Source organism: Andrena cerasifolii, chromosome 10 (assembly GCF_050908995.1).
Source record: "Andrena cerasifolii isolate SP2316 chromosome 10, iyAndCera1_principal, whole genome shotgun sequence".
Lineage (NCBI taxonomy): Eukaryota > Metazoa > Arthropoda > Insecta > Hymenoptera > Andrenidae > Andrena > Andrena cerasifolii.
Genome location: NC_135127.1, coordinates 13273817 through 13289526, shown reverse-complemented (window position 1 = coordinate 13289526; position 15710 = coordinate 13273817). Strand labels below are relative to the sequence as shown.

The 15710-nt window shown below is 43.6% G+C and overlaps 4 protein-coding genes across 5 annotated transcripts; 2 read left to right on the top strand and 2 right to left on the bottom strand.

Annotated features, from left to right (window-relative positions):
- The first annotated feature begins 5230 nt into the window (after positions 1 to 5230).
- Prel (preli-like) lies at positions 5231 to 6641 on the top strand. Its single transcript, XM_076821929.1, has 4 exons — positions 5231 to 5449; positions 5543 to 5756; positions 5825 to 6073; positions 6156 to 6641. Exons 1-4 carry the CDS (start codon positions 5358 to 5360, stop codon positions 6318 to 6320), a joined length of 720 nt encoding a protein of 239 aa, XP_076678044.1. The 5' UTR covers positions 5231 to 5357; the 3' UTR covers positions 6321 to 6641.
- Positions 6642 to 7546: 905 nt separating this feature from the next.
- LOC143374078 (uncharacterized) lies at positions 7547 to 8989 on the top strand. Its single transcript, XM_076821932.1, has 5 exons — positions 7547 to 7732; positions 7823 to 7860; positions 7943 to 8188; positions 8562 to 8652; positions 8732 to 8989. The coding sequence occupies exons 1-5, from the start codon at positions 7708 to 7710 to the stop codon at positions 8782 to 8784; spliced, it is 453 nt and encodes a 150-aa protein (XP_076678047.1). The 5' UTR covers positions 7547 to 7707; the 3' UTR covers positions 8785 to 8989.
- Positions 8982 to 13210, bottom strand: LOC143374068 (uncharacterized). Of its 2 annotated transcripts, none has more exons than XM_076821914.1 (13): positions 13065 to 13210; positions 12839 to 12989; positions 12497 to 12627; positions 12280 to 12414; positions 12052 to 12216; positions 11664 to 11752; positions 11399 to 11576; positions 11116 to 11338; positions 10883 to 11044; positions 10651 to 10805; positions 10039 to 10274; positions 9724 to 9955; positions 8982 to 9647 (listed from the first exon to the last, which is right to left on the bottom strand). In XM_076821914.1, the coding sequence occupies exons 1-13, from the start codon at positions 13123 to 13125 to the stop codon at positions 9391 to 9393; spliced, it is 2175 nt and encodes a 724-aa protein (XP_076678029.1). In that variant the 5' UTR covers positions 13126 to 13210; the 3' UTR covers positions 8982 to 9390. The 2 variants fall into 2 exon arrangements, with proteins under 2 accessions (XP_076678029.1, XP_076678030.1); XM_076821915.1 differs by having other exon boundaries at positions 12839 to 12968.
- Positions 13211 to 14624: 1414 nt separating this feature from the next.
- Positions 14625 to 15598, bottom strand: LOC143374077 (uncharacterized). The gene is made up of 2 exons (XM_076821930.1): positions 15375 to 15598; positions 14625 to 15301 (listed from the first exon to the last, which is right to left on the bottom strand). Exons 1-2 carry the CDS (start codon positions 15460 to 15462, stop codon positions 14700 to 14702), a joined length of 690 nt encoding a protein of 229 aa, XP_076678045.1. The 5' UTR covers positions 15463 to 15598; the 3' UTR covers positions 14625 to 14699.
- Positions 15599 to 15710: the final 112 nt, after the last annotated feature.

The following is a 15710-nucleotide window of genomic DNA, read 5'->3' as shown; positions in this document are numbered from 1 at the left end:
CAGACCTAACCCATAAACAAGCAAGAAAAACCAGACCTAACCCAGGACGAACCCGGTGAAACTAGTAAAAAAGTGGAAAAAATTAGGAAAAAAATTGAAAAAATTATAAAAAATTGTATAAAAAACAGTCTGGGGGAGGTCTGGGTTACAAAAAAGCAGGAAAAACCAGACCTAACCCATAAACAAGCAAGAAAAACCAGACCTAACCCAGGACGAACCCGGTGAAACTAGTAAAAAAGTGGAAAAAATTAGGAAAAAAATTGAAAAAATTATAAAAAATTGTATAAAAAACAGTCTGGGGGAGGTCTGGGTTACAAAAAAGCAGGAAAAACCAGACCTAACCCATAAACAAGCAAGAAAAACCAGACCTAACCCAGGACGAACCCGGTGAAACTAGTAAAAAAGTGGAAAAAATTAGGAAAAAAATTGAAAAAATTATAAAAAATTGTATAAAAAACAGTCTGGGGGAGGTCTGGGTTACAAAAAAGCAGGAAAAACCAGACCTAACCCATAAACAAGCAAGAAAAACCAGACCTAACCCAGGACGAACCCGGTGAAACTAGTAAAAAAGTGGAAAAAATTAGGAAAAAAATTGAAAAAATTATAAAAAATTGTATAAAAAACATTGTGGGGGAGGTCTGGGTTACAAAAAAGCAGGAAAAACCAGACCTAACCCATAAACAAGCAAGAAAAACCAGACCTAACCCAGGACGAACCCGGTGAAACTAGTAAAAAAGTGGAAAAAATTAGGAAAAAAATTGAAAAAATTATAAAAAATTGTATAAAAAACATTGTGGGGGAGGTCTGGGTTACAAAAAAGCAGGAAAAACCAGACCTAACCCATAAACAAGCAAGAAAAACCAGACCTAACCCAGGACGAACCCGGTGAAACTAGTAAAAAAGTGGAAAAAATTAGGAAAAAAATTGAAAAAATTATAAAAAATTGTATAAAAAACAGTCTGGGGGAGGTCTGGGTTACAAAAAAGCAGGAAAAACCAGACCTAACCCATAAACAAGCAAGAAAAACCAGACCTAACCCAGGACGAACCCGGTGAAACTAGTAAAAAAGTGGAAAAAATTAGGAAAAAAATTGAAAAAATTATAAAAAATTGTATAAAAAACAGTCTGGGGGAGGTCTGGGTTACAAAAAAGCAGGAAAAACCAGACCTAACCCATAAACAAGCAAGAAAAACCAGACCTAACCCAGGACGAACCCGGTGAAACTAGTAAAAAAGTGGAAAAAATTAGGAAAAAAATTGAAAAAATTATAAAAAATTGTATAAAAAACAGTCTGGGGGAGGTCTGGGTTACAAAAAAGCAGGAAAAACCAGACCTAACCCATAAACAAGCAAGAAAAACCAGACCTAACCCAGGACGAACCCGGTGAAACTAGTAAAAAAGTGGAAAAAATTAGGAAAAAAATTGAAAAAATTATAAAAAATTGTATAAAAAACAGTCTGGGGGAGGTCTGGGTTACAAAAAAGCAGGAAAAACCAGACCTAACCCATAAACAAGCAAGAAAAACCAGACCTAACCCAGGACGAACCCGGTGAAACTAGTAAAAAAGTGGAAAAAATTAGGAAAAAAATTGAAAAAATTATAAAAAATTGTATAAAAAACAGTCTGGGGGAGGTCTGGGTTACAAAAAAGCAGGAAAAACCAGACCTAACCCATAAACAAGCAAGAAAAACCAGACCTAACCCAGGACGAACCCGGTGAAACTAGTAAAAAAGTGGAAAAAATTAGGAAAAAAATTGAAAAAATTATAAAAAATTGTATAAAAAACAGTCTGGGGGAGGTCTGGGTTACAAAAAAGCAGGAAAAACCAGACCTAACCCATAAACAAGCAAGAAAAACCAGACCTAACCCAGGACGAACCCGGTGAAACTAGTAAAAAAGTGGAAAAAATTAGGAAAAAAATTGAAAAAATTATAAAAAATTGTATAAAAAACAGTCTGGGGGAGGTCTGGGTTACAAAAAAGCAGGAAAAACCAGACCTAACCCATAAACAAGCAAGAAAAACCAGACCTAACCCAGGACGAACCCGGTGAAACTAGTAAAAAAGTGGAAAAAATTAGGAAAAAAATTGAAAAAATTATAAAAAATTGTATAAAAAACAGTCTGGGGGAGGTCTGGGTTACAAAAAAGCAGGAAAAACCAGACCTAACCCATAAACAAGCAAGAAAAACCAGACCTAACCCAGGACGAACCCGGTGAAACTAGTAAAAAAGTGGAAAAAATTAGGAAAAAAAATTGAAAAAATTATAAAAAATTGTATAAAAAACAGTCTGGGGGAGGTCTGGGTTACAAAAAAGCAGGAAAAACCAGACCTAACCCAGGACGAACCCGGTGAAACTAGTAAAAAAGTGGAAAAAATTAGAAAAAAAATTGAGAAAAGTATAAAAAAAAATGATAAAAAACAGGAAAAAACACAAGAAAAGTATAAAAAAAACATGAGAAAAGGATTAAAAAAACATAAACAACATGCGAAAAGTATAGAAAAAAGTAAAAAAAAACTTAAGAAAAGTATTAAAAAGTATAAAAAAAATAAGAAAAACTCAAGAAAAGTATAAAAAAAGTAATAAAAAAACATAAGAAAAGTATAAAAAAGTATAAAAAAAACATGATTGTAAACGAATAGCGACTGCTGAAATTGTAGAGATTGTAAACGAATAGCGACTGCTGCAATTGTAGAAATTTTTTAAATGTGTACCGTCTGTTAAAAGCGTAGAAATTTTTTAAATGTGTACCGTCTGCTGAAAGTGTAGAGATTGTATACGAATAGCGACTGCTGAATTTGTAGAAATTTTTTAAATGTGTACCGACTACTGAAATTGTAGAGATTGTAAACGAATAGCGACTGCTGTAATTGTAGAGATTGTAAACGAATAGCGACTGCTGTAATTGTAGAAATTTTTTAAATGTGTACCGTCTGTTAAAGTGTAGAAATATTTAAATGTGTACGACTGCTGATATTGTAGAAATTTTTTAAATGTGTACCTTCTGCTGTAATTGTAGAGATTGTATAAGAATAGCGACTGCTGAAATTGTAGAGATTGTAAACGAATCGCGACTGCTGTAATTGTAGAAATTTTTTAAATGTGTACCGTCTGTTAAAAGTGTAGAAATTTTTAAATGTGTACGACTGCTGATATTGTAGAAATTTTTTAAATGTGTACCGACTACTGAAATTGTAGAGATTGTAAACGAATAGCGACTGCTGTAATTGTAGAGATTGTAAACGAATAGCGACTGCTGTAATTGTAGAAATTTTTTAAATGTGTACCGTCTGTTAAAAGTGTAGAAATATTTAAATGTGTACGACTGCTGATATTGTAGAAATTTTTTAAATGTGTACCTTCTGCTGTAATTGTAGAGATTGTATACGAATAGCGACTGCTGAAATTGTAGAGATTGTAAACGAATCGCGACTGCTGTTATTGTAGAAATTTTTTAAATGTGTACCGTCTGTTAAAAGTGTAGAAATTTTTAAATGTGTACGACTGCTGATATTGTAGAAATTTTTTAAATGTGTACCTTCTGCTGTAATTGTAGAGATTGTATACGAATAGCGACTGCTGAAATTGTAGAAATTTTTTAAATGTGTACCGACTACTGATATTGTAGAGATTGTAAACGAATAGCGACTGCTGAAATTGTAGAGATTGTAAACGAATCGCGACTGCTGTAATTGTAGAAACTTTTTAAATGTTTACGACTGCTGATATTGTAGAAATTTTTTAAATATGTACCTTCTGCTGAAATTGTAGAAATTTTTTTAATGTGCACGACTGCAGATATTGTAGAAATTTTTTAAATGTGTACCTTCTGCTGTAATTGTAGAGATTGTATACGAATAGCGACTGCTGAAATTGTAGAGTTTGTAAACGAATCGCGACTGCTGTAATTGTAGAAACTTTTTAAATGTTTACGACTGCTGATATTGTAGAAATTTTTTAAATATGTACCTTCTGCTGAATTTGTAGAGATTGTAAACGAATAGCGACTGCTGAAATTGTAGAAATTTTTTAAATGTGTACCGACTACTGAAATTGTAGAGATTGTAAACGAATAGCGACTGCTGAAATTGTAGAGATTGTAAACGAATAGCGACTGCTGAAATTGTAGAGATTGTAAACGAATCGCGACTGCTGTAATTGTAGAAATTTTTTAAATGTGTACTGTCTGTTAAAAGTGTAGAAATTTTTAAATGTGTACGACTGCTGAATTTGTAGAAATTTCTTAAATGTGTACGTATAATGATTTCAAGCAATAACCTAACTTTCAATGTTATTAAATACTGAAGTTTATGGAATTATTATCAATTAAGAAATCTCTTTTCACCTTCAATTACTTCCTTATACTTCTACTTTATGTGTAATTTTAAAAATTAATTTAACTTTATTTATTTACGGTACGCGGGTTCGAATTATTCCCGCGAGGAGTAGCCGTATTGAGTTTTAGTTTCAGCAGGGGTCCGTCATAGCTCCAAGGGCGCGCTAGTACAGGGATTTGAAATTTCTGTTAAAGTTTCTACTCATTCCAATACAGCAGCAACGGAATACACAGTTGGAACTACTCTTACTTCATGGTTGGAATGATATATTGTTTAAGCGACTGTTCGTACATGTTCGTACTATAAACCTTTACCGAAGCATGCTGTGAAGTGTGGTTAGTGTGGAATATTCAGAAATACGTATCAATAATTTTTCAAACGGACCTCCACGTGGTCGCGAAGAATGCCCAGAAATATAATTGTTCGTCTTAGAACATTCTGTTGTTCGTGTGCTTGTATGAGTCTTACGTGATTGAACGGTGGATTTTCTGATAAATTTCTGTCAGTTAGCATTCCTTTGTGACGGCTCCGTGTATTGGAATCGTTGTGAATTCCGGTCAGTGTAATTTACGCATCGAAATTGAATAATTCAGTTGTTAAGCGGTTCGTAGGGATCGATCGCGGCCCAAGGGTTATGTAACTTACAGAATGTTCCGAACGGTCGAACGGTGTTTACGTAGAATTTCCGTTCATACAGAATCTGTACCATCGGATCGATGTACTCGTGTCAAACGTACGATTCGTGCAAACTGTATACGGTTCGCACGCAACTGCGACTGCATCGTTTGTGTGTAGAGACGATGAATACCTACCTTCTCGTTTAATAGAGAAAGATATTTAGTTTTTCCTCATTGGGTAACATAATTCAATTGAAACTGAGATCTCTTCTTTCAGATCGAGGGTCAAAAACTCAGTTGAGCGCAAAACCTAGACTTATGGTTAATTCCAGGGGGGGCAAGGCAGATCCGTGCATTGCTGTAGCTCCGTACCTCCGATAGGACGAATTACGTTGATCGTAAAGATGGTTAAACATTATGAGAACAGTATAATCTTCCAGTTCAGCTGGAGCCAAGTCGCGCAAGGGTTTTGGCAGAGATACCCGAATCCTAACAGGCATGTAGCAGCAAGTACAGACTATTCGCCGAGAAACCTTTAGCTATCCTTTAGTATCGGCGCAACCGGTTAAAGATAGAACTCTTCTCTTAGTTCTCACGTCCTTTCGGAGGACACTGTGTCGAGGGAAGTTAAAGATGGTGTCCTATATACCAAACGGCTGATGACAAAGACTCACAGAGTACCTAAGTGGGGCGAGCGATTTGTTAGCTTGAACACCGTGAAGATCGTCGAAGAGAGCGTGGTGGATCCAAAAACGAAAACTTTGACAACTTACACGAGAAATCTGGGTTACACAAAAGTTATGGTAATTTAAGCTTGTTAAAAGTGTTGCGACCCGAGAGCGGAAGCTCACGCTCTGGCTCATTTTCGCAGAGTATCGTCGAGAAAGTTGTCTATAAGGTCAACGAAGAGAACTCCGACTGGACGGTAGCGATCAGGTCGGCATGGATCGACAGCCAAGTATTCGGATTTGGTAGAGCCATTCAAGCGTACGGCTTGGATAGATTTAAAAAGAATTGTTTTCTGATGTATTCCGGCTTCAATTATGTCCTAGCACGTATGTTTCCACATACGGCACAGTATATGAACCCAACGCTCGCTCAAATGGGTTTCGCTCACCTGGTAAGAGACTTTTAGTATCGGACAGTAACTATGCGCTATGGGAAAATACCTGACGCCTTGATTTATACTCCCCCCTTTGTAGCTCGATGACGAAGGCCTTGGAATACGATCTAGTCTCGCTGAGGATTTTCAACATTCGTTGCATGGTAAAGCGGAGAAAGTGAAGGACGCCGCGAAGAAGGCAACAGATCTGGCGAAAAAGAAGGCTGGACCGCTGTACGCGGCGTGTCAACCTCAACAATCGTAGACCGCGTCGTCGACTTGAACGATCACAAGCCGTGTCCTGTTTCCGAACAGGAAGCCTGAAATCGTAGGAGAACAATTTCGAGACGCGACCGACATAGATACGCTCGTGTAATAATCGTGTGAACCGGTACCGCGAAGCCGATAAGAGGGATGTACAAGTTCGTGTAATTATTCAATCATCGATAGCGCAAAGACTCGCAGGAAATTATCGCGTGAACAGCTTCGCTAACGATAGCTCCGTATATTACAATTACGTTATCATTCCTTTAACTGCCAATTCACTTTTAATCGTTAAGAGATGTAATATATACTTTTAATTGTCGCTCGAAACCGTGTGTCCTCTTTTCTCTTTCTTTTTTTTTTTTGTAAAATACCGAAGGAAAGATCTTGGAAGTTCGCACCGATCTAATTTATTTAAACGAATCACGATTTCTGTCAAACGAGCAATTCAGCCCACGTAAAGTAAGTACGTTCGATTCGCATGACTCACGATGGTGGCGACCGATTTTATCGAGGCGTGTGTCACGCGTTTATCTGCTTTGATCGTCGAAATGGATTTGTCGAGCCCAGCAATTCAGCAACAATATTCAACCTTCGTCTCCTAAACGTCTCCATGCACGCTTCGTACTTAACGACAATTGTGAAATCCGAGCATTTTACATGCATCCGAAGTACGCGCGAATCCGCTGCCCCTCGCGTCCTGTATATAACTGTATGTATAAATGTAGTTACAAACGAGAGAGAATAGAGAGAATTCTACTAGAAATTGTAATATAATGAATTCCTACTTTTAGCCGGCGCTGACCGTGATTAGCACAAAAATGAACACGTTAACGGAAAAAGAGAGAGAGAGAGAGAGAGAGAGAGAGAGAGAGAGAGAGAGAGAGAGAGTGTGTGTGTGATGTAATGGACTCTATAAATATACTTGCATGTGAAGAGCAACAGATAGTCTTTTTATTATCGATTCCTTATCGCGCCGATTCCCACCACAGCTTCCTCGCCAAGATTCTCCCCAGATCCCCCTGGACTCGCATAGTTAATTACCACTTCTGTAAGTTTCGACGCAGTGGAATTGAACGATACCTTCGCAGAGATAGAGACGACGGTCCGCCTGCGGCCTTGATTCTACGAGCTCAAGAAAACGGGATTTCCGCGAGCGACTTGTGTCCGTATTTAAACGTACACATGGTCCGCGCTGGTTGTGGTCCCGTGGAGAGGGTATAAGATTAAATAAAGTAGAGGCAGAGAAGGAAATCCAGTCTGCTTGCGTCTCCTTGCGCCGGGGATTTCTCTGAGGTCATTCCCGCGTGACTGGTCAACTATAAAAGCAAACGCGGGTGACCCTGTCGGGCCAGTAGATCCTCGATCACGGTGGATCAACAAACTCGATGTGGATAATTTACGTAGCGTTGGGTGAGTACGTCCCCACGAGACACAGATTTACGGGAGAATTATGCGTTTAACGACGCGTTAATGAATCATCTTTGAACCGTTTGATCGTAGCTGCTGCGTGGAATGGGAGTGTGCTCGCATTCCCCCAGGTAAACGCTTTCTCTTATTCTCCTTCTATATTCTGCCTGTGATCGTTCGAGCGATAAATCGTTATTCATCTTTCCATCCAAGAATGACTTCTCTCCCGATGACTTCTCGTCTGAAAGTCGCTCGGAAATCTTCGAAGCGGATGGATTCATCTTCAACGGACCAGCTTCCAAACCCCTGTCGAGAATTACAACTTCCACGACTCAGGAAACTGTCTCCCCCTCGATTACCATGAGGCCTGCGACGGTGACGACGACAACGACGACGATGACGACGACGACTACTGCTGCGCCAGACCCGCAACGCGACGCGTGCGTCAAGAGGTGTCCGGTATGTGGAAGTCTTCGGTTCTTAGAAACCTCCCCTTCCATCGCAAGGGTCGAGAGCGAAACGTTGCACAATTCTGAGAGTACCAAGGAATGCAAAGAAGCGTTTACTTGGGCATGCATTATTCTGAATAGCCGTGCGCGAAGTTACGGTCTCGCGAATCTGTAAGCAAGGTCGCAGATCATCGCGATTATCATACCGGTTTCTTGCATGGCTGGTACTCGCTGGTTTATGTCTGTGTTCGGGCTTATCGAACGAGGCCAAAGATCACGTGTCATACTCTTATGGGACGTTTAAATAACTAGAATCGCCGGATCATCCAAGAGTATTTCGAAGCAAGATCGATTCGTAATTAGAGGCATGATTGAATGTTCAGGTGACGCTCGAGTACAATCCAGTATGCGGGACGGACAACCAAGCTTACGACAATCCTGGATTACTTAATTGCGCGGCGACGTGCGGTAAAGGTGGGAAAGCGATTGCTTTTTTTTAAATGTAATGCACTAGAACGAGTGGCAGTGACTCGTGAAATGTTTCTGATTGCAGACGTCAAGTTAAGCTACCCCGGAATCTGCCTGACGAACAACATGAGAGGATAATCCTTTAATTGACCTGGTAGGGTTTGAAGATACTCATTACGATCTCTTAGCGTGCAGTGCCGCCGGATGAAAGGAACACGGCAAGCTTGAAACAATTCGCTCGACTCTTCAAGTGTTATATAGCGTCTAAAAACTGTATAAACTGTTATAGAGAATGCATTGAGTCGTGTTGTTGATTGCATAACAAAAGCCTTGGGTGCAAGTACCTGGAGCTTTATTTCTCCCTTCTGTACCTTTCCCAGCAGTCCATTCTGTGAGTTCATTATTCTAAGGACGGAGGAAGCAATCGGCAAACGATCGATCGCGCGAGTACTTTGTAGTTAAGGAGCTACATGCCCTTGAAAAAGTCAGAAAATACGGTGATTTTTAGATTCTTTTCATATAAAGAAACGCCATATTTAAACATCAAAATATACAGCTTGTTGCGTATAAATTAAGCTGCATTCTCTTGGAAAAGGAATTTCATATATTTTCTGACCTGTCAAGGATGTACGTAACCACTTAAGCTAGCCATAGCAAAGGGTGGCGCCCGTGTCGGCCAGACATAGGTGCGAGGCGGGTTGCCTCGCAGATGAAAGTCACGAAAGGGGATAGGTCCGTGACTGGTCAGCCTAGAGACGAGGAGGAAGCGTTATGGTCAGCCCATCTGACTCTTCGCGCGATATCCAAGTTCCCTCCGTGAATTCCGTACAAGTGCCTGGCTAGAACGCTGGCCCTCTCCTCCTCAGCTCTTATGGCAGTCTTCCTGTACTGCGAGACTGCCAGCAGGCAACCCGCGATTAGTAGGATCTGAACGATCAGCCAGAAGATCAGTAGACCGAGAGCGAGGCTGGCGTCCACGCAGAAAAGGGCGTCTGTGGAGTCTTGGGAAGAAAATAATTATATTAGAATATAATTAAAAATACTGAAACATGGGAAAATGGACTTTGCGACCATTACTTCTGCCAGTGATCAGCACAGTATCCGGAAACGTGGTGTCCCTCGACGACAAGCGATCCGCCGTAGACACCACGGGGCTTTGAACGATTATGGAGAGCTGCAGGGGAAGTTCGTCGGGCATTGTCTCTTGAGACACTTTTGTCACCTGAGCGTCGTAAGGTCGCGTAAGGCTCTGTGACTCTGTGGACCGTTTCCTCCGTCCGTAAGAGGGTCGCCCGCCCTTGCATTTAGTCTGTAACACAGTCACTTGACTCCTTAAGAAAGCAGAGAGAGAGAGAGAGACTCATTTAAACGACAGCGAGCAGTTCAATTTACCGGCGTGCACTCTCCCAAGCAGAATCGAACGATCACGTTGAATCGAACCAGCTGGCTATCAGGGAATTTGAAGGCAGTGAAAGTCGAGTCCAAGGATCGCCCATCTGCAGGATCTTTGGACAGCGCGGGGAAGGTTGCCGGGTCAGTGGGGCAACCGAGTTCGTCCAGAAGAAAGTAAGAGGCGTCGCCGGAAGCGCTGCTGGCGACCAGTTGACCAGCGGCGATGTCGTAAGGACCTTCGAGGCAGGGAAGCAGAAAAAAGAAGACACGAAACTTTCATTGATGAAAATTTAAAAAAAAAATACAACCGACTTGAAGAAAATAAATTTCGGTTTTAATTTTTTTAGTTTTATATATATATATATATTGACACAACATGCCGAGGAGATATGCGCGTACGTCCATAAAACAATAATAATAATAATAATTAGGTGACAATAGTCTGTATTATTAACCAGAACTAGCAAAATATTGGGCCAATATTGATCGCCCTTTGTCGAATAAAAAAAGGATCGGAGGAGTTATGCGGGGACAAACATAAAAAAACGGGTCGAATCTATAACCTCCTCCTGTTTGAAGTCGGTTTTTAAAATCGTTCCTCCAGAAGCTTACCATCGGTTGGATTTAGTTGTATCTTCAGGGTGAGCTTCTGGCCTAGGTGCGTGACCACTGCGTCCTTGGAGTTCTCGTCGAGGATCCTCATGGTGACCACGGGCACCTGGGACGAGGCGTTGACGATAGTAGACGATACCGGCGGCACTCCTGCGCTAAACACAGGGAATTCGAGCGAGGGTATGGTCTGCTGAAAATCAAATACACTGAAAAAGAGAGGGACCAGTCTCACTTTGGGTCGAGGAAGCTGAAGCTCGAGTGGACGGTGATGTTCCTCGGTTCAGGTGGCTGTCGATCGTCTAAGGAACACCCTACTCTGATCGCCTGATCCCCTAGTCGCTGGATTATGGGATTGAACTGCACGAGGACCGTGGTCCAGACCAACTGTTTTGTCCTAAGATCGATGGTACTCTCTGTCATTGAACTGGACCAAATACTTGGAAGAGGTTCCCGCGAGTTCCTTACCGATTTCGATCGTCGATGGAATAGGCGGGGTTTAGGCCGCACTGGAGCTCACCTTCGCGAAGCACCTCGACGTGGGGCAGTGGCAAAGTTAGCACTGTCCAATTGCTGCCTCTTCCTTGAACCCCGCAGGTCTCTGCATGGCCAGTGGCGTACATTCGACCGAAGAAGGGTTCGTTGGTCTTCATTTCAATGGTCATCGTCGACACGTTGCACCGTACTTTCACTGGAAGATTCACAAGCTTTCAGACACTTGAGAGATCCTCAGTTATTTCGCAACACTCACGGTCCAAGCAAGGTTCTCGTTCCCTGTAGACTACATTCTTGACGGGCACCAGGGAGCTGACGCTTAGGCCGATCGTGTCTTCGGAGTGCAGTAGACAGACTGGCACGCCTGAGGAATTGTCCATCGTGTATCCTCGACAGATGAAGCCGTCCAAGCTGAGATCGCACTTCCTCTCGCACTGGATCAAATCAACGTCGATAGATCAATTGGTTAATTATTCATAGCTTCTTTATATATACTTATATATACTTCCAAGGTCTCTCACCTCTTTCTCGTTCAGGCTGCTCAGAGCAACGTCCGAGTATGGCAGCGACGCGTTCTGATACTCCGCGTACGAGCAGTACTCCCGTTTCGCTGGAAAGAGGAAAGCAAAGATCGTTCGCAACACAGGGATTATAACGCTACTTGGTTTAGAAAATAAAAAAAAGCAGTTGCCACTATTTTGTTGTTGTTGTTGTTAGGTCTAAAAAAATTTCTATGGATGTGAAAAAGGTGGTCGGAATCAGCGGGTCATTTTACGTAAGAAAAAAATAGTGGCATTTATATGAAAACAATTAGAATGTTTAATTTTTAATTAAATTTAATGTAAAATCATTGTATTTTTAAACTTGCAATTAAATCATATATCGCATAATATAGGTGCATTTACTTACACACAACTCGACACTGATCTCGAAGGTACTCGTCCCTGTACATGGAAGCCCTGTAGGCTTGAGGTCTCGTCCCTCTTTCCAGCAACGACAGGCTGCATCTGCCGATCGTGTCGCTGATCGAGAGAGGTTTCGTGGTTCGGAACTGCGCCGATTCGCAGCTACCTCCTGTGATTAGGACGGTGTCATCGACGCTAACTGACGAGCCTCTCTTTCATCGAGTTTGCTTACCAGTCTCTATGCATGTCTCGTAGCATTGGCTCCTCGTGACGGAGCGTGGCAAATGGAACGCGCCAGAATCGATGAAAACGGCCCCCGCGTTCCTCTCCACCTGCCAAAGTCTGTCCCGCCTGCAACTTTCTGGAACTGGTCAGATTAATCAGATTTAGTGACGTTAAACAGCGCGGGACTTACACTCTGCGCTGTAGAATCGATAGCACCGCCAGACCTTTCACGCAGACTCTGTGGTAGAAGGTAGAGTTGGCTTCCGGTACCAGTTCGTCCTCTTCAATTTGTACGCTGTAGCACACGCTCCTGCCGAAATCCACCACGAAAGCGGTGCAGTTGGCTCGTTCGCACCTAGAACCAATTCGATAGACGTTGTTCAATCACGAATCGAGATACAATATTTCATATAGGTAGAGTGGGAGTACCGGACATTTTAGCTATACATCTGTGATTGACGCGTTCCAGTCGCGTGTGTTCACAGCTAAGGAGATTCATTTAATATTATTTCCATCTTGTTACTTCAACTCTCCTACCGCCTGCCCCGCTTCTCTTTTCACCTCACCTCTCAAAACACGGCTTCGTTATTCCTTTCGAGTTGACAGCGCTGAACAGAATCGTTTGCGAATCGATGACTTCCGGTCTGACGCCTCCCAGCTTCTCCCAGCCCGTATCTGTGCAATTTGTCCGCTGTCCTGGAAGAATTACGCGCCCCGCTTGATCCACGGATCAATTCGCCAGAAGACAAAGCGTTTGCTTATTAGTAATCCACGTGTCTTGGAGCTTCTTACCTGTGGACACGACGAAGCCGCAAATTGAGATAGCAACGGCGAGTCGCGCCATCACAGACATGTTCCCGATAATCGTTTCCCGCGGCCGTCGATACTGTGCCAAGGATTTTCCAGCGAGTCGCGAGTCGCGAGTCGCGAGTCGCGAATCGCGAGTCCTGTGACTCGCTGTTACGCGCTCGCTACGCCGGCGTCGGTGCAGTATGCACCAGCCAGCTTATGTAACGACGTTGCACGTGACGTCGCGAGATCCACGGGAACGTTTGCCATCCGAAAGCTCGGACCCGTGTTGAAGAGGAAAGGCGTAAGCCTCTTCTGTTTTTCTTCTCCTGTAGATCTGGTTTTTCCGCTTTCCTCGGCAGTAAGGCAGTAAACGCGCGTCTCGCGACGCGAACGGTATTGATGGAAAATGGGCAAGGCCGAGAGATATCGGAGGTAAATAGCGCGATAAAGACAACGGGTACTTAAGCGATCGTTCCTTCGATCGCTGAGGTCTCACGGTGTTAGATCGAGCGGCATAGTAATTCTAGAACATACAGGCGTCTGTTTCTTCTAGATAGAACCCCGAAGTAAAGAACTAACAGCTGTATCGCGGCTTGCCAATCGCAATTGCAACGCGAGCTGGCGCGAGAAGAGCGTACGAGCGAGTTGCGGATTCGCGAGCAACTGACGCGCCGTGAAATGTGAGCACAACTGTACGCGTTCGCCAGCATTCTCGTAAAAAAAGAAAAAACGAATGGGAACGAGCGCTGGCGTGTGTAGGTATTCGCGATGGTCCATGAATAATCGCGGTGTGGTGTAACGCTAACGCCCAGGTGACGCGCGATTTGCTCGCCGCTTTAAGCGAATCCTATCTACAGGTATGTATCCCTCCGTCGCTGTCGCAACTCGACGTTCCTGCCGCTTCGTTCTATATCGGAAAATTCACCTTCACCTACGGCCACTGTGCCTCCCCGTCTTTCCCTTCGCCACGTTTTGTCGTCTATGACACCATAATGGCATGCAGAATGGCAATAACGATGGATGGATGGTAAGCGTGTGTAAGCGACAAAGGCTTGGCCTGTGCTCGCGAAACTGTGACGATGCGCCGATGCTTATCCCGCCCCGGCTATTTCCGCCCGTTCCGCGCCACGCGTTTTGGGAGATCGAGCTCGATCGCCCGTGAGTCTTCCCTTCGATAAGCTACCATAGGCAAACACGAGGAACTGCACGCGACGACACGCTACGTCCTTCGGCTTACGTAATCGCGATTTTACATGCACGAGTTTAATCAGCATTTCGATTTAGCTGTAAGTAGCCTGAATAGAGGTCGTTAACGTTCTGCTCGCGTTGAATTGCCTATTGCACGGATAATAGAATAGTCATTAGGGACTCTGTTAGAAACCTGGCCGAAAACTTTCGACAGAGGGGTGGGTTGCAACGCGACCGAGCGACCCACATCTCTTTCCCCTAGCAGTGACAAAATAGATCTCGCGCCCGCATAGGTCGACGGAAGATACCAGCGATTTCTCCTTGCGCGTTTCCGCAACATCCCGCCGCAGTGACGCGAATCAAGGGCTCCAATTTTTCGATCTTGCATAAATCTTTATTTCGTTCAAGTAACCAATGTTTTGGTAAATATACTATCTTCCTTTCCGTCTACTTGACGAAATCGAGCAGCTGCAGCAGCCCGTAGACCGCGTCGAAATCCTGGATCAGTGTCCGAACGGCAACGGGTGTGCCGTTCATAGCGGCGACTCTGTCGAGGGTGTCGTGCAGCAACGGGAGTCCTGTCGTTTTCATGAATTGCCATGTCCATTTCAGCAACTCCAAAGTTATCGATACCAGCTGACTACCAAACTCCGAGACGATGCGACTGGCGACGTGCCCAAGTTCCTCGATAGGGTTCGACAAGATCGATCTTAGCTTCCTCGTCGCGTTGCTTCCGTTCCCATCGAACACGCTCAGGAGGTTCCTCGCGCCATTCTGAGCGGACGTCATCAAGTCCTTGAGCGACGTCTCGTAACGCGATGCAATGGTTTTAAGCACCGGTTCTATGTTGGCGATAAAATTACGCGCGAGGCGCACGAGCGTCTCGATGATCTTCCTCGGTGCTTCGGAGAGTCTGCTGGCATATTGCTCTATGAATTCAGTGGCGTTTTTCCCAAGAGTGATGTATCGTTCGAAAATCTCCGACAGAGGCAAGTTGCGGATAACAGAGCTCCCGGCGTTGTCTACCAACGAGGTCAAGCCGTGGTAGACTGGAAATTGCCACGTATTCGATTAGTCGATTAGTAGAATTTGTGGTTAGACTTTGAGAATGGAAGAACGTACGTGGGGCCAGAGAATTGCCAGCGGTCGTCTGGCAGGCGCAGGGTCCGCAGAGGACCGCCACCAGGATCAAGATCGGCAAGGCTTTCATCGCTGGAAGACGACGGGTTGACGTGCAATAGGGGAGTCGGCGTTCTGAACGGCTCGGTTGGTCGTGGCAAACTTTTCCTCGACGCGTAGTTTTGAATCGCGCTGATCCTTCCACACCCCCTTCTCCACCACCTCGCGTTTATCTAAACTGTTCGTCCTTTCGACCGTTTGCCCCGTTATCGATGCTAATTTACGATTGTGCGTTGCATACGATGCACCGGCCGCACGGGAAAATCACTTTGACGCGCA